The 21,678-nt window shown below is 47.4% G+C and overlaps 1 protein-coding gene across 2 annotated transcripts in view; it reads right to left on the bottom strand.

The window, feature by feature from the left end:
- Window positions 1-449: 449 nt before the first annotated feature.
- BCOR (BCL6 corepressor) overlaps window positions 450-21,678 on the bottom strand; it is a 38,858-nt gene continuing 17,629 nt past the window's right edge. For both annotated transcript variants that reach the window (XM_086471606.1, XM_086471528.1), the window contains 7 exons: window positions 17,680-18,008; window positions 17,077-17,346; window positions 11,323-11,489; window positions 4,068-4,213; window positions 2,803-2,880; window positions 2,443-2,593; window positions 450-1,247 (listed from right to left, as the gene is read on the bottom strand). In XM_086471606.1, the coding sequence (XP_086327732.1) occupies window positions 953-1,247; window positions 2,443-2,593; window positions 2,803-2,880; window positions 4,068-4,213; window positions 11,323-11,489; window positions 17,077-17,346; window positions 17,680-18,008 (1,436 nt within the window). In that variant the 3' untranslated portion in view covers window positions 450-952. The remainder of the gene's footprint in view (window positions 1,248-2,442; window positions 2,594-2,802; window positions 2,881-4,067; window positions 4,214-11,322; window positions 11,490-17,076; window positions 17,347-17,679; window positions 18,009-21,678) is intronic.

Consider the following 21,678-nt stretch of genomic DNA (forward strand, 5'->3'; position numbering starts at 1 on the left):
TTGCCGGCACCTGTGCCAGCTCTGCTCCGCTTCAGGAACCGCACGCGGAGCCTCCTTTCATAAACCTTAATGAGTGGACCTCATTTCGCAACCAGGCACGGCATCTATGGGAATCACTTTAGCCTCTTCATTTCTCAACAGTTTTATTGCCTTTAAGAAAATTTTTGTAAAATATAAATACAAAGGCAGGAGATTTACTTACAAAGTTAAAACACAGATCTCAAACATAAACACACAATTCAGAAAATTTAGTTTATGTACAGTTTCAAGCAACTTCAACATATGTTAGTTTTTCAATATTTTACAAGGTACAGAAAAAATAGTTCAAAGTCTTCTTTAAATAAAGAGCATAAAATGTTTAAACATATATAAACAATCCGGTTTGATGTGTGAAAACTAAATTTCACAGCTTTTAAATTAGGATATAAAAGTTCTTACAATTAGTTGATGTGTATGGATATGGTTTAATTTATATTACAAACTATTGAATTATATTCAATAGTGCTTACCTGGCCAAAGCAGGTAATTCTGTAAACAAAAAAACAAAAATAATATCACCAAGTGCCTTACCAAATTCTATCTCCCAAACAAGCCACACGACTTTGATCACGTCACCTAGAAAAAGTATGTTCTGTGTAATCAGTGCTTTGTATGAAACAAAGTCAATGTGTGGGTGTGTTCTTTAAAAAAAAAATGTGTTCCAAGTAATAACAAACTTATCCCAAAGCCTGTGTGCATTTAAAGAAACATTATATAACAATTTTGTAAAAACTGATTGAAGTTAAAAAAAAATTCTTCCAAAATCCATCCAACTGGAATTCAGATCTCTTATATAAAGGAAAGATATTTTCATATTTAATAGTGTCCTTTCTTTACAGAAACAATTGCATTTGAACACATATACATAAAGAAGTAACTGTATAGAGCACTGTACATTAAATGGCCTGATGGTTCACCAGAGGATGTCAAAGCGAGGGTCCTCGTGCGGATGCAACCAGTGAAGCGAGGAGCCGAGCAAAGTCTTGAGTTCGTTTGTAAATTCCACCAAGTCCAACAGCTCTTTGCTCTCTGGGTTAAAAGCTTCAAGGTCCGTAGCACAAGAGAACAACTGGCTGAGTGAAGTCTGTTTGTAAAACTCTGCCTCCGTGATGGTGACAACTTCCAGATTGGGGAAGTTGCAGCGGAAGATGCGAGCTGACATTTTTAGCCTCTTCACCACGTCTGAGAGCAAAAGCCAGTTTCGTGGTCTGTGGAAGCAAAGGAGAAAGAGGCTCCAATAACCGACATTAAGACACGGGCTTCTTGACTCTTCACCGCATCGCCGTGTGGCAAACCCTGCCCCACCATACCCGCACAAACAACTCCCCTTGAAATCAAGGCCGTTGCCCGGGGGGTCTAATATAGCAGATGTGCGGGCGCTGCATGTATTTACTCATGGTACCGCTGCCCGCAGCTCTGGGGAAGGAGGGGGACCAGGCATGCAGGGGCGCCGGAGGCTATAAACCCAGGGCTCCTGAGCACACGCGTGGGTCATCAGCCATCCCGACAGCTTCCCGCACGGCTGAAGGTTCGCCTGGCTGAGCCCAACTCCCATTTAGCGAGTTAGGAAATGGCCTAGAGTTACAATCAGAAATTTCATCACCTCTGACTTGCGGAGATGCCAATGCTAAACACAAGTCAACAGAGGCGGTTTTCTCAGATTGAAATACAATTTTTTTATCCAATCTTTGTACTTGTCCACTTCAGAGAACTTAAGTTATATCCATCACCCAAATAATAAAAAACATGCTAAAACCTGCACTCCTGCATGATTAATATTTAAAACTATTTTTCCCACAGCTGTCATCAAAACTGGTGCAAATGACAAACGGTAGCTGTTTATGAAGCTAATTTATATCTTGAGTATAACAGACAATAAAATTTTCCAGGTCTCTGTTTATTATTAAGTATCACAGCACCTTCTGCAAGATGTTCATTTGTTTGATATGATTCAGGGCTTTAAACCAGTTTTGCTGCAAAGTCTGGAACAGCAGTAACAGTGTCATTTCGTCATCTGCAAAAGCATGTCCACTCAGCAAAACAGAAAAGCCCGTTAAATAAAATTAAGAACACCTTACAAACTTTATATCCAAATTTAAGTGCTAGAAGCACTTGTGTTTTGGGATGTTATACCAAGACGCCTGCCTGGGATGAGGGAAGGAATCTGTGTTGAAACGTCATTTGTTCAGCTCAGGAGTATGGCACTCAAAACACAGCCCCAGCAAGTCTGCCTTTCCCCCTCTCACCTCCTATTAGCTTACTTCTAAAAAGCCTGGCAGTTACGGTACGGCGCTCTCATTTACGTTAGATAATGCAAACGCACTTCCCCACAGACACAAACTGCTGTCATCCCAAGCAGATCGTCTCAGCTATTTTTACCCCAAACCCTGTGTTTGTTCTTACCCCTGAGAGAGACACACTTGAATGTTGTAACACGGCAAGGGAGGCTCATCCGAAAATTCAAATTCAAACGCGTCGCTAAAGCCATCTTCATCTTCATCACCTGGGCCAGGAGGATTTGCCAAGATGTCAAATCCAGATTCATCTTTCGGATCTAAATAAAATTGAATAAAGGTGCCAAGTCAGCATTGAAGAGACCGTTGCAGGTCTTGCTTTTTCTTCCAATAACGTGATCTGTAAATAAAATCAGTTTGCTTCCTTCCTAGCTTCCTCTACCATGAAAACAAAACAGCCCCCACCCCCACGTGCCGCATGTTTTGAAAGCCTCCGCGTACGAAGAAATAAAGGGTAACATTTGCTCACCGCACACAGAGCTGCCATAGAAATCCCAGTACAAACCAGGGTCATCAACACTTCGACCTTGCAGGTCAGTTAAATACTCTGGAGAGGGAAAAACAACAACAAAAACATACTGATGAGAACAAAAAGCTGGCAAGTTTAGCAGACCATGTGTCATACAGTCTCACTATGCATCCTCCACACCTTCCACCAAAAAAAACCCCACACCGTATTTCTGATGCGCATGCTACAAACAACAGCATACATACACCATTCTCGCAAATATTCCTGGAATTCACTTTTCTCCTGCATCTCTTCTCCCATCACATCACATACTGGCCCCACCACACCAAATAATCACCCAAGGTCTAACAGGGACAGACCCAACCTTAAGCTTCAGAAACTGAGAGCAGCATTTTATTTTTGTGAAAGGTAGGATGTACTACACTTTTTAGCCTGCACAGCCATACTGGACACCAACTTGGGGGTGAAACAGTGGCCCTGAAAAAAGTGACGGAAAAGGTTTTATCACACAGATACGTTCAGAAGATGTAATTCTTTTCTACAGACATAATTTGGGAGATTTGCTAGTTGAGTTGATGAAAAGATACTGGGATTCAAGATGCTAATCTGGACTTTACTGGAGTCCTGATACACCTATGCACTCTCTACACTGCACCATTTAAACAGGTAAGTGGATGAGTACTTAAACTCACTGACTGCGAACATTGCAAACATTTTCAGAGGTAAGTCGCCAGGGAATGCAAGTGTCTTTATCCAAAACCCATAGGAAAAAATCCTAAAACCATGTTAGAACATGGCCATGTTTAAAGACAAGAGCCTTTAATACAGTTTTACAGCATTTCAGATACAAAATGAGGCAGAACTTGCAAAAAGACAAGTACTAGACAGATAAAGAGCAAGACCACGGGAAAACATGATTATGTTTAACAAACAGCTATTCAATTTGGCAAGTTTCTTATTTTCATTTCAAGCAGAAAACTGAAGGCACCAAAACAGCCCACTGACCTCCTACCTACCTATGAAATCTGACAGCGGCATAATCCTTATGACCTATTAAGAGTTTCAATTAGAAGGAGCCCCCATGCATGGCTACGCTTCCCACCTGCAGCTGCTGGGTTTTTGCAAGCAGAGAGGGAGCTACTGTAGCCTACCCTAACGCTCGCTGGCATGGAGCCATCCCCGCCCGGCAGCAGGGACTTCGGGGGTGAGGGAGAATCTCCCCATCTGCTATGACCAGCAAAGCCCCACGCAATGTGGACACGGACCTGTGAGGAAGGTCTCCATGAGCTCGCTGCGGGTCATTTTCACGATGGTCCTCCCAGAGTAGGTCGCAAGCGTTGGATCAGCACCGTAAGACAGTAATAGGCGGACAGTTTCCAAGTGATCGTTTTCAACTGCATCATGGATTGGTCTAGGGGGAAATAAAAAAGATCACGGTGTTACATTTTGACTCAATAGTATTATGCAAATGTGTCTGACAAGGAACTTCTGACTTCAGATCAAAGTTATTTATAGCAAATAACACTATTAATACAGCTGCCAATCATATTATTGTCGGTTTTACTTGCACATCATCCCCTCCCCTCTTGTCTTTTCACAGTCAGACTGCTCGGGGCAGATATTTCTCTGAGGTCTATTCATTGCCGTACACATTTCGAGGGCCAGTAAAATAATTACACCACTGTAACAGAAAGCAGGAGTTTGCATGAAGTCTCACCAACATCATTTTGCTGCAAGTCACTCTACCGTTCCAAATCTCTGCCAATTGAACAGCATGTTGTAGAGCAAGGCCTCATTCAGCCTGCCTCTGGGCAAGCACAGAAATCAGTTACCTAAAGCTCCTAAATTATGTACACAGAAATAAGTTATGAAAATTTGCTGGGAATTAAACTTCCATGCTATATCCTTTTTAAATAGCACTTGCAAATATATTTGCAGCACAATTCAACCCTTCTACTCGGAGGACAGAAAAACAAGTGTTATTTTAAGTTCAGTCCACCCAGAAGTTAACGTATTTTAAGCAGCATGAGCAATCTATACAAGCTCAGACATAGATTTTGTGAGCCTACAGAAGGATTATTCATTAATACACATGCCTGCAATTCCAGGTTTAGAATTCCTTATCACTAATTATAAATCGCATTAACTTTTGCCTTTAAAATTGATTATATGTAATGGGGAGTTGTCTGGAAGTAGAACATATTACCCTTCAGACTAATGAAGATGTGTTAAAATCCCATCTTTTCCTTAGACGGCGATGAGGAGATGAACTGCCAGCGATCGTGGCAGTTCAACTCAACTCTACACACCTCCTCCTTTAGGCTGTCAACACCACTGCCCCCCCAAAGGCTTTCAAGCTCTCAAACAAATGTATTAAACGGCAAAAGAAGTAAGGAAGGACTCCAACTAGAATCACGTACTGCCTTCCTCGAAAGCTTTCAGAATGACGTTACAAGGAGAAGTCAGCTGGAAGCACAGACAAGCAAACCCCTTAACTCCATCTACTAATCTGCCAAGCAACGCTCGGCTAGAACCACGGCTGAAACTCCCTCTGCAAGGAGGCCACGTCCCACCACTCCTTCTGCCATCCATGGCACTGTCCCCTCTACATCACCACCGCTTCGGTACACGCTAGCAGCCACGTGAGTTCAGGGCAAAGGAGAGGCAGAAGAGGAAGGCATACCACCGTCTTCCCATCTATCCTACAGCGCTGCTGGTAGGAGGGGGACTATGATCCATCTCAAAAAGAAGGACGTTCCAGGTGTGTTTACTCCAAGTACTTTCCAGCAGGCTGTGACTTAGGGAGATTAGCATCTGCCACACGTGAAGCACTCCCGCTTGCTCCCATCTCGCCGGCAAGCTGTATGCAGCTTTTGGTTTTGGCATATGCACGCTACATTGACATGAGGAGGTGCACTTGGAGGTGCACTTTGCAGCTCTTCCCCTATGGAGAGAGGGCTTATCCCGCACTGCCTGCCTCCTAGAGACCCCAGGCCAACGACACAGCAAACAAGCAGGTGATCCTCAAGCTGCTGAGCACAGTCGTCAATCCAGCTCGTGCCATCCCTCAGACCCCAGCACCAGACAGCACAACACATGCATGTTTTCAAAGCCCAATGTGCCACTCTTTGGAAAGCCACTTTCAAATTTTAAGGCCAGAAAGGACCACGAGGATCACTTGCAAAGGGTCAGGATATCTCTTCTCAATTTCTCAGGGAAGTCTCTAACATAACACTGAAACTATCTGACACCCTTGAGACAGACGGTGCTGGAGAGGCCAGCATTCCCAGGGTCTCACGCAAGCCTCAGCCTCCCACCTCCACCTACTGACTCAGCTCTTCCGCATAGGGACTGCCACAGCATCGCGTGCCTACACAGCGCCCAGTGCATCCAAGATCTGGCCAGTGCTAAACATCCCAGGCGATACAATACAAGAGGCAACAAATAATAGGGGTGCTGACACAGAGGCTGAAGAAGTGTCGGGTGTTTCTGGCTGTCAGCAAGCATCTGAGGCCTGAGCTGTCGGGTCACGACACTCCGAGCATCTACAGCAGGAAAGGTCAGCCTTGCTGCAAACCCTCCTGTTCCCCACTGGGCATGAAGCATCCTTGGCTGAAAGTCTGGCAACAGGCTCCAGGAACAGATGAGAGTTACGGCTGCCGCCAAATGCTAGGGACGTTTTTTCTTCCCCACCCCCCACCCCTCACTTTACTGGAGTCTTTAATTTTGAACTGTTTTCCATTTTATTTTAGAATTAGGATTTTCTGGGTTTGGAGGGGGTGGAGAGTGTTGTGGGTTTATTGGTTTGTGGGTTTTCTTGTTTGTTTTTTTTTTTTAAACTGACTTACCTAAGTGGCTTTTGAAACAGTAATGAATTCAAGATGATCCCTTAACTTATTAAAAACAGCATCTAAATCACTGCCCAGTGTTTCGATCGATTTAACGACACCCGGACGAGTTTATTAAAGGACACCTGGGCATTCCCCTGAAAGGAAAAACGGCAGTGCCTGGGCTGTAACCTCAGGATGGGACCGCTTCTCCCTATCAATGAGTCAGCCAGCCCGGCACAGTGGTGCAGACAGGGACAGAGGCACCAGGGCAGGCAACGGGGCAGGCAGCAGGGCAGGCAGTGGGGCAGGCAGACCTATCTTTGTGGCCTGCCAGAGCACCAGGAGGCCACCCTGGGCACGAGAGGCGACTTTATAGAGGCAAGGGGAAGGAAAGGCACAGTAAAGCTGCGTGGAAGGAGGAAGAACAATAAATAGAAGGAAGCGGAGGAAGGCAAGAAAACACTGGCAAGGAGTGGAAAAAAAAAAAAGAGGAGATTCCCCATAGATAAGGCAGGGGAAAAAAGGCAATAACAGAGCGCTGACAGACTCTTTTATTGGCCAGCACAGCTTCTTGGCAAGCTCACGAGCGGGACCATGCAAAGGCACAGCTACTCGCTTGCTTCTCCCACCAGGGCGGGCAGAGGAGGGAGTATTTTTCAGTCTTGGCAGAGTTTAATCGTCCCCTTTGTAGGATGCAAAAGTGACTACTGGAGTCGGAAACTTTTTTCAGATGTGAAAAAAAGATCCTTGGGAGTCCTCTCCTGGGCTGCTTTGCCCATATAATCTTATCCGCCCCAAGCATCGTGGAAATAAACACTCTCTATCCCTAATGGTACAGTTAACGGTAGTACAGCTCGTTTCTAAAACAAACCCTCTGAAAGGCCCCAGAAGGATCTGGGGACATTTGAGAGCTGCAATATCCTACAGGAGACACACATCTCAACCCTCTCTTGTGTACTGTCGAATTCTTCCTACTATTTTTACTGCTACTAGAGTTAGGAAAACATTTCACTGGGTTTTATCATTCCACCACCAAAATTATAAACTATTTAGACCAGTCAGGGTTTGCTCTCAGCCTTTCAGGCACCATCAGAATTTTCCTCGCTGCAATAAGAGGTCTCGTAACTCACCGAGCAATACCATATCTTGGCTTTTATTTTCACTTCCATGTACTCTATTATGCAACGCTGCCCCACAGAAGAGGTAAGGCACAAGTTGCAGGAGGGCAGCTATGCCGGCCGCCTCTTCTTTAACACAATTAGCTGCTGGAGGGTACCACTCTGCCAAGACCAGCTGAAAGGACTCAGGAAGAGAGCCATCTTGGCATGGTCCTTCCAGGGAAAAAAATAAAAAAGGCTGAGCTCATCAGCCGCCAGCGAGAAGGATAAAGCAAAACTGGCTGCGGAGAGCGAATCTAGCAAGCGAACTCTGAAGCAATGGAGAGGCTTCGCTATCAGGCAGGAGATGCCTGTATTTTTTGGCATGTGGCTTTGTTCTTAAAGCAGCGCGGGTTCAGCTAGGGCATGCTGCAGAGGTAAGAGGAGAAGAACAAGGAGATAAGGCCAAATACACCTTCGGCCATCCTTGCTAATGTCAGGCACTGGTTGTGGTATGCCCCTTGTTGAGCTACCACACTTACCGGGGTCCTGTCAGGGAAGGAAAGCACTCACCTCTTAAGCACAGCCTATTATTATTTATAGGTAAGACGATTAAGAGCCCTTAGTGACTCTGGCACCTCTGAGACAGGTCTTAAAGATCTCGCCCCGTTGTACAGTAATCTTTGATTAGCCACTAATTCAGCAGCAGAGTGCTTGTGTATTCAGGGGCTCCAGGCGCCGCATTTGGAGAGCCACGATCAGCATAGAGTTTAAGGGGAAAAGCAGAGAAGACAGCCGTATTTAGCCCGGCCCGGCCAGATGTGCTGCGTATACAGAAGAGAGGGGGACACGGTGCGCCACAGGCAGCAGCGGGTGTGCAGGCAGAGCCCCAGCGCCGAGCTGAGGGTGAAGGGAAGGACTGCACCGTACCTACACCTCCCAAACCCCGTCACCTCCTTGCCATGCCACTACAGTCTGGTGCTTTGCTTGGTTTTGGCTTCGGCTTCAACGAGATTTCTGATAGTGTAAGGAACCAGAGGTGGAAAGCCTACCTTATCTACTGAACTCACGACAGACTGGCTGCATAGGTACATAAAAAGCAACACCAAAGCAAGGGGCTCAGGTCTTTGCTTCACTTTCAAAGCTTAAAACATACGCATGCAAAACCACCACATCGACCAGAGCACCTGCAGCACTTCAGCGTGGACTGAAAAGAGCGATGCACAGACTCTGCAGAACTTTCCTACACCCGTCACGTTCATATGGACTGAAGCCGCATCCTCACTTGTCACAACTTTTCAGGGAGCATCCTCCAAAAACTTGACCACAGAGGCGGCAGGCAGCAAGTAACGCAGACCAAAGCTTCAGGCAGCTGGGGTCCCAGTAACACCCCAGACTGCCACACTAGCAAACACAGCTCATGCAGCTACATTACAGCTCAAGCAGTTACAGCACTCCTCTATGAGGATTTATGTTAACTGCCTGAACAGAACCGAACACATCCACTGGTGCTGTCTGGACACTTGAGAGCTTCCAGCATGACCAAAAATACCTTTGTATAGTGGGCCTGTGAGGTGGCAGAGGGAGCAATAAGGCATATTCACTGTAGTTAAAAAAGCAGAAGGGGGAGAATTCTTTGATGGTGCGTTTGTTTGGGCTTTTTTTTTTATTCTTTTAAGATTTTAATATCTTTCCAAGGGGTGAACATGTTCAGGAACTTGAACTTAAAAAGCAACACAGTTGAGGTAGAGTAGACTGACACTTCTTTCCCCCTAAGAGTTAAAGAGGAAAAACTTACTGAGGCTTCAAGAGAAAAATGAGCTTTGTTTTATGAATGTCATGATTTACTCTACAGAGACAGTCTGGCCCTGCCAAAAGGTGGGGGATATACCGATCAGAAGCTCCTTACAGAAGCTTCTGCTCTCTGTCCTGCCCAACTCAGGGCAGCTAGACCATCTTTCATCTGTGTATTAGATGTGGTTTGGATTCATGCTGTCCGCTGGGCAGCTTTTCAAACAAAAATTAAGTCTGCCATCAGAAAAGAAAGAGAATCGCAACCTGAGTTCTGACTTTACTGTCTACAATCAGACCATTATTATGTTAATTTCTAAAATGTCTTTTCCCCAAAACAACTTTTCAGGTACACAAGCCAAGTTTCTTTCTTGAAAATCAGCTCCATCTGTGAATCAAAATCAAAGGACTCTGAACCGGCAGGTGATTAAGACTGGTCAGAAACTTCTTGGGATAATTTTCTATATGGGTTATTCCAGCAAGTGAGACAAAAATAATTTAGGATTTGTTTTATGGCAACTCGCTGCTGTTGCCCAGGTCACATATTAAAGCTGGAGACAGCGGAAAATGGCAGGGCTGTTTGTCAGCCTAGAGAGCTCAGACTTCTTACAAAGAAGTGGGAGAGGGAGAAGGAATCTGACAATCCAGCCAGAGTTTCAGTGTTTCCTTTGGGCGTGATGGGCCGGTAATGACTGACCACCATGACCTTCTAATGGACCATCCTAACCGGCCCTCTTGGGACTTTTGTTTTCCTGACTCCTCCCTTCCCAAGCTAATAAATAACAAGCTCAAAAACAAAAGAAGCAGACTCTTAGTTATGCTAATTTTACCTCCCTGGCTATTTGCATGGTGATAGTGAATGCGATAAACCATTTAAGATAACAAGCTGCAGGAGCTTAGCAGAATACAAAGCGACCTGCCCCAAAATGCATAGACTATAGACTTGCACCTCAAAATGAATAGACTGGATAACGTTCTGCACATGCGGATGACACGTTAGCCCCAGGTCAGCCCTTCAGAGGTGGTCAAAGAGGTACTTTAGGAGATGCACAAGAAGTTCAAAAGAAGTGTGGAGGTGCATTTCTATCTCCACAAAGCAAAAAAAGTAAAGCTCACTATCTATTCTGTGAGCACAGCGACTAAGCATCCCTATTATTCTGTGAAGGAAACTAAAAAAGGCTAAATCTGGATTAAAAAAATTAAACAAAAATATCAAATGAGCAGATAGTTTAACAGTTCAGCAAAACAACATTTTTATACAGCATATATAGGACTCGCACACACAATCGCCGCAAAAGCCTGAAGTGCTCTTAAAAGTAACCCTGCTAACAAGGCAAAGCCCACTTTTTTGGCACAACTCAAAGGACCTGGAGCGCACACAAGCAGGGCTGCAGCTCAAGTATCACTCCTTCCTGCCCTGCAGCTGGCAGTTTCACAAACTCTTTAAAAGAAAAAAAAAAAAGGCACAACTTATTAAACATCCCAGGGGAAAAAAAAAATTTCACCGAACTCGAGTTCATAAGAGCGTTCCCCCACCACTTTATTAACCAGAGAGCAGAGGAAGTCACCAAGCCCTGCACGCTCCTGCCCAAGGACCAGCAATAAGGAGGGCACCGTGCAGGAGGACCTTGGCAGCATTACCTTCTTCGAGGGATCTCATGCAGGATGGGGAGGGGGGACAAGGGGAGGATAAAGGAGGCATAAAGAAAGAGGAAAGGGGTGCTTCCTCCCAACATCGTGGCCAAAGAAACCGCTGCCGGGCGGTGGTGGCCACACGATGCTGGGCTGGGGGCGCTGCTAACCTGGTTCCATCCTGGGCGCTGCAGTTGACGTCAGCGCCGTACTCAAGGAGGTGCCGCACGATGCTCAGCCAGCCTCTGGCACAGGCCTCATGCAGGGCACAGTAACCCGCGTTGTCACGATGATTCACATCACACACCTTGTTTTCCAAACAATACAGAACCACTTCCTGGAAATAGGAGGAAAAAAAGATATATTGCGTTATTTCTTGCGGCAGAGATGCACGGATTTCTCATCTTGAAGGAAAAGGCGGGGAAAGGGGGCAAACCCAAAATCCCTACGATATGCCTAAGTCAAAAGGAAAAGAAAAGGGGCAGCTGTTGAAAGTCGTGTTTATTCAGGAGACATAGCGGAGACCACAACTTCCCACGAGCAGACTAGCTTGTGGGAAGCAACACCGAGAGCTCCGTGCCCCACAGGGACCTTCCCGCAGCTCCCAACATCAGGAACTGCCACACAGGGTGGAACATGCAAATTTCGCAGATCAAACTCACAGCTTTCCACTTCTCAAAACTTCCACGTGTAAAGCTAGCAGGAAGGTTTTTACTCTTACATCTGCATTTTTTAGCAGAAAATTCTGCAAGCACAACAGCAGCACAGCCGACGTCAGTTTGATTTTAAAAAGAAAAAGCGCATGACCCGAAACAAAACACATTTAAGACACACAAAGGACAGTTTGCTATTGGCAAACAAAAAAAAAGCCCGGCTCTATCAAGATCAGGGAAATCCCATTTTCGCCCACCCTGGTTTTCTGCATGCAGAACTAAAGCCAGGCGCCAGGTTCCAATAACGAGCCCGGCGCCGTGGGAAGCCATGTGAATTTAACACAATTCATCTTACAGTCAAATACAGCACGGTCGAGAGCCTAGGCCAGACTCTGCTCTACGCTGTCGTGCAGCCTTGAAACAATGACTGCTCCATCACTCAACCAAAAATTTAGGATGGTGCGAGTCCTCCTCGATTTGTGTCAGATGCAAAATTAAAAAACCAACACAGTTCTAAGTGATGCTGTATGTATAAAATAGCACCCGCTTTCTCAGATTAGTGGCAAGCCATTAATTTTGCATTTGCTCCTCTCAGAGGCTGAGCGGCATCGTCACAAAGCCAGATACGGCATAGAGGGGGTGAGTGTTTGCTTTGACAAAACAAGAGAATGAAACAACCGCCGGGTGCGATGCATTTGTTCTTTCCGTTTCAAAATCTACCAGAAAGCCCGCAATAATCTGTGCTCTGGGTATACCTGACCCGAGAGCTGGTATCCAGGATACAGCATGAAGCTGCTCTTTTAGCAGGCCCTCACTAACCAGGCTAAAGCGGGGAGCTAATGAGCTGCCCGTCCCAGGCACCAGAGCATCCCCATCATGTCCCGAGCAGTCCACCACCTACACCTGACGCACCCACCGGTTTAACCAGGGATCCCCACAGTCCCGCCTCTCGCCGAACAGGGGCTCTTTTCATGTTCCTGCTAATCAGCCCAAAGGCCAAAAATCAGCCCAGAATGGATGCTCTTTACCCTGCACTCACTCAAGCCTGTAAGAAAGGGCTGCGCAAAATTATACCTCCGAGGTATGAATTTTCCTTCAAAACCAGACCACCCTGCCAGGGAATTTAGCAGATGGATATAGGTACCAGAAGCAGCTGCCGTATTCGGCTCCACTTTTAGCATGCAGTTACCATTTAAAATAGATTCTGCAACTCAAAATAAAAGACCTTTCATCTATTTTTGTAAAAAGGAAAGGCTCGTCCTAGGGCGGAATACCTACTACTGGACAAAAAGGCTAATTTTGTCGGGCAATTCTGTGTTAAGAGGCTATAAGAAGAATGTCATTAACCACAAAATGTAACCATAAAGACCATAAAACTCTACATTGTTAATTAATTATATGCCTCATTAACTTTTTTTAACATGATTTATTCAATTTACAAAAAAATTAGCCATCGCTGCCGAATACAGGAACATGTGGTGCCACAAACACACTTTTGGTTTCCTAAGCATCTCTCGCTAACATTAGAGAAAGGCTGTGAAAGTGCCACAGGGCAATTTAATGTCTGTTCAGGTGCTCTATTTAAACCAGCAATCTGAAAATCACTCGCAGTGAATCCAAAGAGTCAAGCTAGCAGGTCACCAGCCAAGATATGTGCCACCACCACGTCTGCTGCCTGCAGTTTGTTAGCCAAATTACAAACAGACGCGTTAAAAGGCACATGCAAATATGCATGCTCCATCCTCATCTACAAAGAAGTGCCCTTCACTTTAGTCTCTCCCACCCATGCTCTGTAGCAGCTCCTGCCTCTTTCCCAAGGGAAGGGGTCAGCACCCGTTCCCCGAACACCCCCCATGCCCTGGACACACATGCTGCCACCAAGAAGCACTATTCCCCTCCACCCAACGTCAAAACATGGTCCTCGGTTGAGGCACTATAAGCTGAGCTGTAACGCTTCCCTGCAGCGCTGTGCCAAACCCCAGAAGTGATGGTTGTTCCCCGGCAGAGTCCTTGGGGAGCTGTGCAAGGGCAGGATGATGCTCAGGAGCTCCTGTGCCACCTGGGACCCACGGACAGACCCTCACGGGAGGCATGTCCAGGGCAAATCCTCTTTCCCTGCCTGGACAAGCCCTGTCTTCATGAGTGTTTAAACCCCCTGGAAACACACTATCTTTCCTCCACCCGTAGCACACATTCCTCTAATTTCACTGCCTTCCCAGGCAGGATTTAATCCTAAATTCACCAGAGAACTTTCCAAGTCCAGGCACACACCAAAAAGCAACAAGCAGCACAAAGACAGCCAGTGTCTCCTCTCCCATCAAATCCATTACGCAAGCCTTTTGTAATTTTTTTCCCAAAAAGACTTTACGCTCCCTATAATTCCCCCTTCACAAAAAGTAAATTACAGTTTTAAGACTACTATTATCTCAAGTCATTTGTTTCAAATGGGGAAAACAGAATGGATTTGAGAGCGTCCATGCACTGGGATGGGTTGCTAACATCCGGATGAAGCAAGGCCTGGTGCAGAAGCCTAGCAAAGAAAAGGCAAAGCTTCCCACCAGCTTCGGCAGGGTTTTGCTCAGCCCGTACGGATTTCCAGAGCCGAAGAGCATTTGCTGCACTGTCTTTAAGTAGCCTTGTTGGCTGCAGCCCTGCAATTTATTTGACCAAACACAAGCCACATTTGTCCTTCAGCATTTCACTCTCGTGTCAGCTTTTACACGCAAAATCATAACCGCTTGTGTCCTCCTTCCCACAACTATCTGGGGCACATCCGTACAGTGCGGACTGGGACAGGGGCACCTGAGCGAACAGCATTTGGGCTCCCAGTGGGTCCAGGAGGGATATACACAGCTTGCCAGCACCTTTGCATGCCAAAGGTGCCAGCACTGCCTTCTGGGTTTGGGGTGGGATCTCTGCACAGCCGCAGAGCATCCCTGCTGCAAAGGCAGGCGGCAGGCAGGCAGGCTGCCAAGGGCAGGCACGAGCTCATCTGGTCTCAGGGCAGAGCTGTTGGTGCTGCCCTGCCCCGTACGGCATTCCTGCTGTCGTCAGGGCTCGGTGGTGCCCCGCGGTGCCAGCCACTTCCAGCTCCGAGTCCTGCATCAGCGCTCAGCGTCCCTTTGCAATCTGCGGCCCTGGTGACGCAACCTCCTCTGCCTCCCCTACCACCAAGCTGGCAAAGGGGCGCAGGGCTGCCCGCGGCCACCGCAGCAGCAGTGAGAAGCCCCCAGGTGCCCATGAGCATCCAGCGCTCCCACTGCAGCATCAGCCCCCAGCCATGGTGCTGCAGCCACCAAAGGCTGCTGCCCCGCTAATGGGGACAGCAGAAAACAGATGTGTGCAGCTGCCACAGGTCACAGACCAGTAAATTACCTTGACCTGTCGAGATTTTTTTTTTTTTTTTTAAATAGAGGGATGTGTAACTTCTGAACTATTCTATTTTTTTTCTGGAGACAGAGGAAATTCAGCTTTTTACTAACGGCAGTAGTCTGGTCACTAGCAAGAAAAACATCACAGCTACAGAGCTTCCACGGCTGACCAAACTGTCGCAGCTCACCACAGGCCAAATGAAGCCTTGACAGGGTGGCGCAGCCCCCCATCGCTCGGAGCCTTGAAAGACACAGACGATGCTGGATCCCGGCAGCAGCTCAGGTGCATGGACCAGGCTCTCCTCCCTGCCCCATACTTGACCAACAACAGGACCTGCTGCTGAGCTGTCAACAGTGGCAGAACGAGCAAGTCAAACAACTAAGCCTATTAAAAATACGGTGTTCACTTGAACTTTTGGGTGAATTCAAGTCAGAAAATCAAAATCCCCAATCAGCTGATGATGGGAAGGCATGGTGAGCACACAACATTACCCCATGGCCCCAGGACCCTCACCTTGGTGAGCCCGAGCATCCCCAGCTTTCTGCAACTAACGGCCAATGCTGCAGAGAGCTCCCACTATCAGCAAAGCAAAGAGAGAGCCCTCAGGCCCTGCTTGACTGAGACCTCAGCCCATCACTAAGTTTCGGAGCTGCTCCCATTAAGCTGCATTCAGCGGAGCACGCTGGGCACAGAAAGCAAAGTGCCCAAGCGTACTCAACCCTGACAGATACCATGCAGGAAGAAAATACACCCTGATAGCTTGGAGAACATGCTACAACACATTTTGATTTTGGATCCATAGGAAATTTTAGGTCCATGGGAAATTAAATCATTTAAACTATGGAGATTACCATAGCAACGTTGTAACAACCACTTCTCCTCCTCCTAGCTAGAGCTGAAGTGGCCTGGGTTAGAAGAAGCCTTTGTCTACAGCAAACAAAACCTTTCCAACCAACCCTGCCTTCCAGAGCTGGAGAAGGCCTCTCTCCACACAAAGCTCTCCAGCCATACAAAGGACATTTTGAGGTCTCAACAAATCCCTGACACTGGGCAGGCCCCACCTGGGCCCAGGTTGATGTGACCTTCCAGTGCAGGGCTCAAACCCAGCTCTGAGGTCCAAGCAGTCCTCTGACCACCAAGGCGAACCCTGCAGCCGCGCCGAAGGCAGCAATCGCTCCCTGCAATGAAACACCTCTTCACGAGATCTGAAGTTGAGCAAGAACGATACCCATACCTATGTGCCCGTACTTCTCCAACAAAAGCGTGCTTCAAAACAGCACAGCTAGGGGATTCATCGGTTTCTGATTTTTGTAGCAACAGGGGGGCTGTTTCATTAGACAACATTGTTCCAGCTACGCCAAACAGCTCCAGACTCTGAGCATAAAGCATGCAGAGTGCTCCTACGATGCATCTGATCATGCAAGAGGACACTCCAAGCGCCACATCCTGTGTCACATACCAGTTACTCCTTGGAGAAAAGAACAAAAAAAAAACCCCTTCTCCTAAACTACATGCTCTTCACAAATAACAAAAGCAAAATCATACAGCTCATTAAAGATCACCATAAAGACTACTTAAAAAAAAAAAGACATTCATTCTGTTTGCAGATGGCCTATATTTAAACGGAAGCGAGGGTTGCCAATAAATCTTTACCCTTTGCTCGCTCGCGCAGGATGCTGACCCAACAGCGGTGGGGACCTATTCCTGCAGCAACCTGCCCCCATACCCCGCATGCCAAGGAAGGGAATGCAGCAAGGAAGGGGGGGGACACCTCCGAAATTCAACGACCAAACTCAGAGCTGCTGCTTTGCAAAATTTCTGTCTATAAATCTCGAAAGACGGCTTTAACTTTTTAAGTAAAAAAATCCATCACCCTGCAGGGCGTTCAGGGACCCTTACCTCGTACCCCAGGCGTGCCGCCCGCTGCAGCAGCGTTTCCCCCGCGTTCTTATTGACGATAAGCCTCCGTGCTTCGGGCGGCATGGGCCGGCTCGGGGTGGTCTCCTGAGGGGGGCTTGCGATCGGTAGCTGCGAGGGCTGTGAGGCAGGTAGCAATGAGGGGGTCTGCTGCAGGCGATCATACAGCTTCTGCTCGTACAACTTGGCTGGCGAGGAGTCGCAGTCTGAAGTAGGCTCTGGTCGCTTCCTGACTTTCCTCGTTACTGTGACCTGTCAAAGCCATTATTGTGAGGGTTTTTTTAATCCTCGTTTTTACAATTTAGCAATGGGAATATATTTTGCCAGCAAAGAATCACACTTTTCTACTCTTACTTAATTTTTTTACAAAAGACCTGCTACAGCTTTTAAATGCAAGATGCCTCACCCCCTGCAATAGTGCCTTTAACTTGGGTGAAGAAAAGCAAATACAAAATGTGCAAAGCATCCACAGACGAACGTGAATGCAATCCCCGCTACCCTGCATGCATGACAGCGCATTAGTTTTAAGCAGGCTGGCTCTGCCTTCTGAGAGGCTGGTGGACAATTAAGTCTACATAAAGATACCTTATCTTCAGCATTTTCGATATCTGTGGTGTCATCCCCTGTCAGAGATGACCTCCTTCTCCTCTCCTGCAGTGCCAAGTGTTTTGTTTTACACTGACGTTTCCCTGATGGCTTCTCACACTCGCTGTATTTCTGCAGCAGAGATGCATGTTGGAAATCCTCCTCCTCGTCTGTGTACAGCCCATCTGTCTTCCGGCTTTCTTTAATTTTCTGCTGTTTGGCAGCCAACCTCGAGGCTGGAGTACAGCTTGGCTGAGCCTGCCTTTTGCTGTTTGCATTGGTGGATGAAAGGCTCTTCATGTGCGGAGACACTGGGAATACGGGCAAGCCTAAATGGGAAGGAAAGGCATTACACATTGCATGGTGTGTTAAAAGGAAAATACATTGCTAGCACTTAATACAAGCTCCTCAACTGCTTAAGAGTTCTACCAATTACATTTTCAAATCATTAATATTTTAAGCGTTCCACATTCAAATTGTAAATAGCATCTTGCCAGTCAACATTACGTTAACAGTTACAACGCTCTGATAAAAATCGCTATGCCCCGCGCCGGGTGCCAGGGCACCGCAAAGGCCGTACGGTGCTGTGCTGTGCCGTGCCAGCTTGGCAAAGCTGCCGCTGCACCGCCTCACTGGGGGAAAAACTCGCCTCCTTACCTGGAACTGTTTTATCTGAAGGGGAACCAACTCCTCCGGCAGCCTGGGCCCGGCCGGGCTTGTCCACCTTTGGCTAGGTGTGGTTGCAGGGCAGATACATGGATGGCAGGGGAGGAGGGGAGAGCAAGAGAGGCAGGAGCATGGATGAGGTCTTAATGGGACAGCACAAGTGGCAACATTGAGCTTAGCCCTAAGACGGCAATAAGACTGGGAACGTCTCCTCGGCAGCATTTTTATTTAAAAAACAAACCAAGAGAAGATAGGCTTAAGAAGCCAGCCCTACAGAAACCCTGTGCAAACTCTCTATCAACAAGCGCGGGAATTTTGCAGGAAAAGCAATCGGCTGTGTTTTTCCAAGGACTCCATCCAGAAGCAAGTCTTTCTGTGAGACCAGAAAGCCCATGGACATCGGGGAGCTAAGGCCAGTGCTCTGCCGCCTGCGGCAGGATACTGGCAGGGCTGGGTTTTCTCCGAGGGTTAGCTCTGACAAGCTGGATCCCACAATCTGGGCCACATGGAAAAAAGCATGGTTACTTTTTTTTTTTTCAGAGTGCAAGCAGGTTTACAACAAAACAAGGACAGGAAAGTTGACTTTTTATAGTTTGAATTTCCCTTGGGAAGAGAATCGAGGTGACCTCAGAACCAACTCCTCTGCAGAAAAATTAAAGATCACTGGAAAGGAAAGGACACTTTAGCCAAACAATACCACACCACTGAGGGAAGGCGTGGAAAAAACCCTGAGCACTTGAAACAGGCTCCTTTGCTCCGAGAAGTCTCTGAAGTGATGTTACTTTCAGAACAGAAGAGATGGCAGGAGCAAATACGGAAGCTGCTCAGAGAAGAGAGACCTTTACTTAGAGAGACACAATCCAGAGCCAGTCGGTAAAAAAGAAAATCTAGAATCCTCTTGGTGGGCAGCTTCACACTTTTGTCTTCCTTTAAATAGATCTGCGAACGCAACTTGCAGAAGGCTTTCTAGATTAAAGATGAAAACAGAAATCCCTCAGTTCTTTCGAGTCACTTTTTCTAGAAAAAGATGCATACCACAGCTTGCCAAGCAGATGTCAGGGAATTTACGGGACAGAGGATGTGCAGATTGTTCAGCAAAAAATCCAGTACTTTTTTCAGGCTTTGCAATCCTGAAGGAAGGCACCTAGTTGTAGGCTAAGCCTACGGATGCAAGGCTGTCTTTCCAACTCTGCAGACAGCATGAAGCAAGGAGTATTTCGTTCTCCTGTTCCCAACTAACCTAATTGGAGTAGCACGTGAAAAGCCCAATTGCAATACAGAAGTATCATCATTCTCTACTTAATTGCTTACTAAAAAAAATTGCAAAGATGGAAAGCAGCAGCAATGAGGTCTGGTGAGTGCAAAGCGAAGCAAGAAACTGCTGCACGTAGAAAAACACCTCACAGGTCTGGAGAAGGACATAAACTCCAAAAGGATGGAGGAAAAAACCACAAGAAGAGAAGCCTATCTCAAAGAACTGCAGGCTTTCCCATGCAGGGAGGCTGAGGCATTAAAAGCAAAAGTTTAATCACCACCAAAAAATGCATACTCCAGCCTGCAAGCTCCATGTCAACTCCGTGCTCCACTTCGACCCTCCACAGTGGTGACAGCAGGCACCAGACTAAACGGGTGCCGCAGCCAAGAGATGGAGAATAGCAACGGTATGCCCAGGAGCTTTGGGATCAATAACATTGCAAGAGGCCAGTGCTATCCAGAAAAAGCCAAGTGTCAGCCTGGGAAATGCCAGACATATGGACAGAAAAAAAGGCATGTAATTAATCCTGGAATCCCACCCCATCTTTCTGACCACTACACAGGTGAAGGGAGAAGAAAACCAAAAGTGAGCAGGAATATCCCCAAATATCCATGGAAAAAAAAAAAAAAAAAACACCTAAACCAAAACCCCAAAAAAACCCCAGGCCTCTGACTGATGTGGGTTGTGGCGAGCCTGACTCAAAGCAGGACCAGCCTCCCTTCCCGAAGGAGCGGGCTGCAGAGAGGTCCACGTGGAAAAGCAGCAGCTGCCGCGTCACCTGAACGCTCACTTGTTCAGCTCCCACCCCGGCAGCTGCCTCCTCCTGCCTGCCAAGCCAGCGGCCGCCGCGCTGCCTGCAACCCGAGGCGGCTCCGAGGGGCACGCAGTGGCTTTCCTGGTGGGCAAGATCCTCCCGGCTCCTCTCCTCGAGGCTTTTGTTTTGGTGCTGCCTGCATTTTTTCTTCTCGTGCTGCCTGGGTTTTCGTGCTGCCTGAGTTTTCGTCTCACGCCGGCTGAGCGGCTGCAGCTCCCTGGGGGATTGTCGGAAGAGCTGGCTACCGCACACCACCAGCGCTGAGAGGGTTAATGCTCGGCTGAGACCCCAGCAGAGACCGTGGCTCCCACCACAGTGAAGGTCTGGGGTAGCAGCACAATGCCCTGAGGTTGCAGGCATCCCCATCCTCACGGACCTGCTGCGCCCTGGACAGCCAGCACGGGCAACATCGCCTTGTGAGCGGGATGAGGCAGGGCCCTGAAATTATTTCGGGCAAGCCACATCCCAGCTCTCATGATTCTGACCCACAAATGAGGCTGCAAGGAGGCAACAGCCAGAAGAGTCACCGGGGGAACATTTCCAGCGACCACAGCTTGGTCACCCAGCCAGCAGGCACTGACCAGGGGACAGAGGGGTGACAAGCCAGTGGCGGCTTGCAATGCCACACATGACACTAAAATCCCATATTGAACACGACTGGAACAACAAGCCCAGAAGTCAGCAACCTCTGTCTTCCCAGAGATTAGCAGGCACAAGCGCAAATCATCCTGCTGTTAGAGTAAGGGTTGACGGGTGCAGGGGCAGACCTTGATGCCCTGTTACAGTCCACTTCTTGGGATACAAGCAGCTTCCCAGCAGCAGACTGCCACATTCACAGGCAGTGCTTGGGCACCAGGAACAGCTGTTCCCAGCCCCAGAGCAAGAAAAAGCTGCAAGTGACAGGGTATATTCTGGTATTCACAATATCTGCTTGTTTAAGAAAGCTCGAGCACTAGTCCCAGGCAAGAAAGGTAAGTTGGAAGTCTCCATCCCCATGCAACTGTCATGCAGACGATGCTCTGTCACACAATGGGGAAAAACGTCCTTATCCTAGTGAACTAAGAAAAAGAAGACTCAAAGGTTTACAGTTCAATGGGACTGAAGGAACATCAGCAAAGTGATCTGAATGATCTCCAGTGCCTCTCCAGTGCACAATGAATGGCACGGCATGATTAAGTCAGGTTTATCGTTTTATAGCAGCTTCCAAAACCAGGAGGTTTTTCACAGCCATGGGGCGACTGAATCTGAATGCCATTGGGAATGG

Source organism: Leptosomus discolor, chromosome 1 (assembly GCF_034619465.1).
Source record: "Leptosomus discolor isolate bLepDis1 chromosome 1, bLepDis1.hap2, whole genome shotgun sequence".
NCBI lineage: Eukaryota > Metazoa > Chordata > Aves > Leptosomiformes > Leptosomidae > Leptosomus > Leptosomus discolor.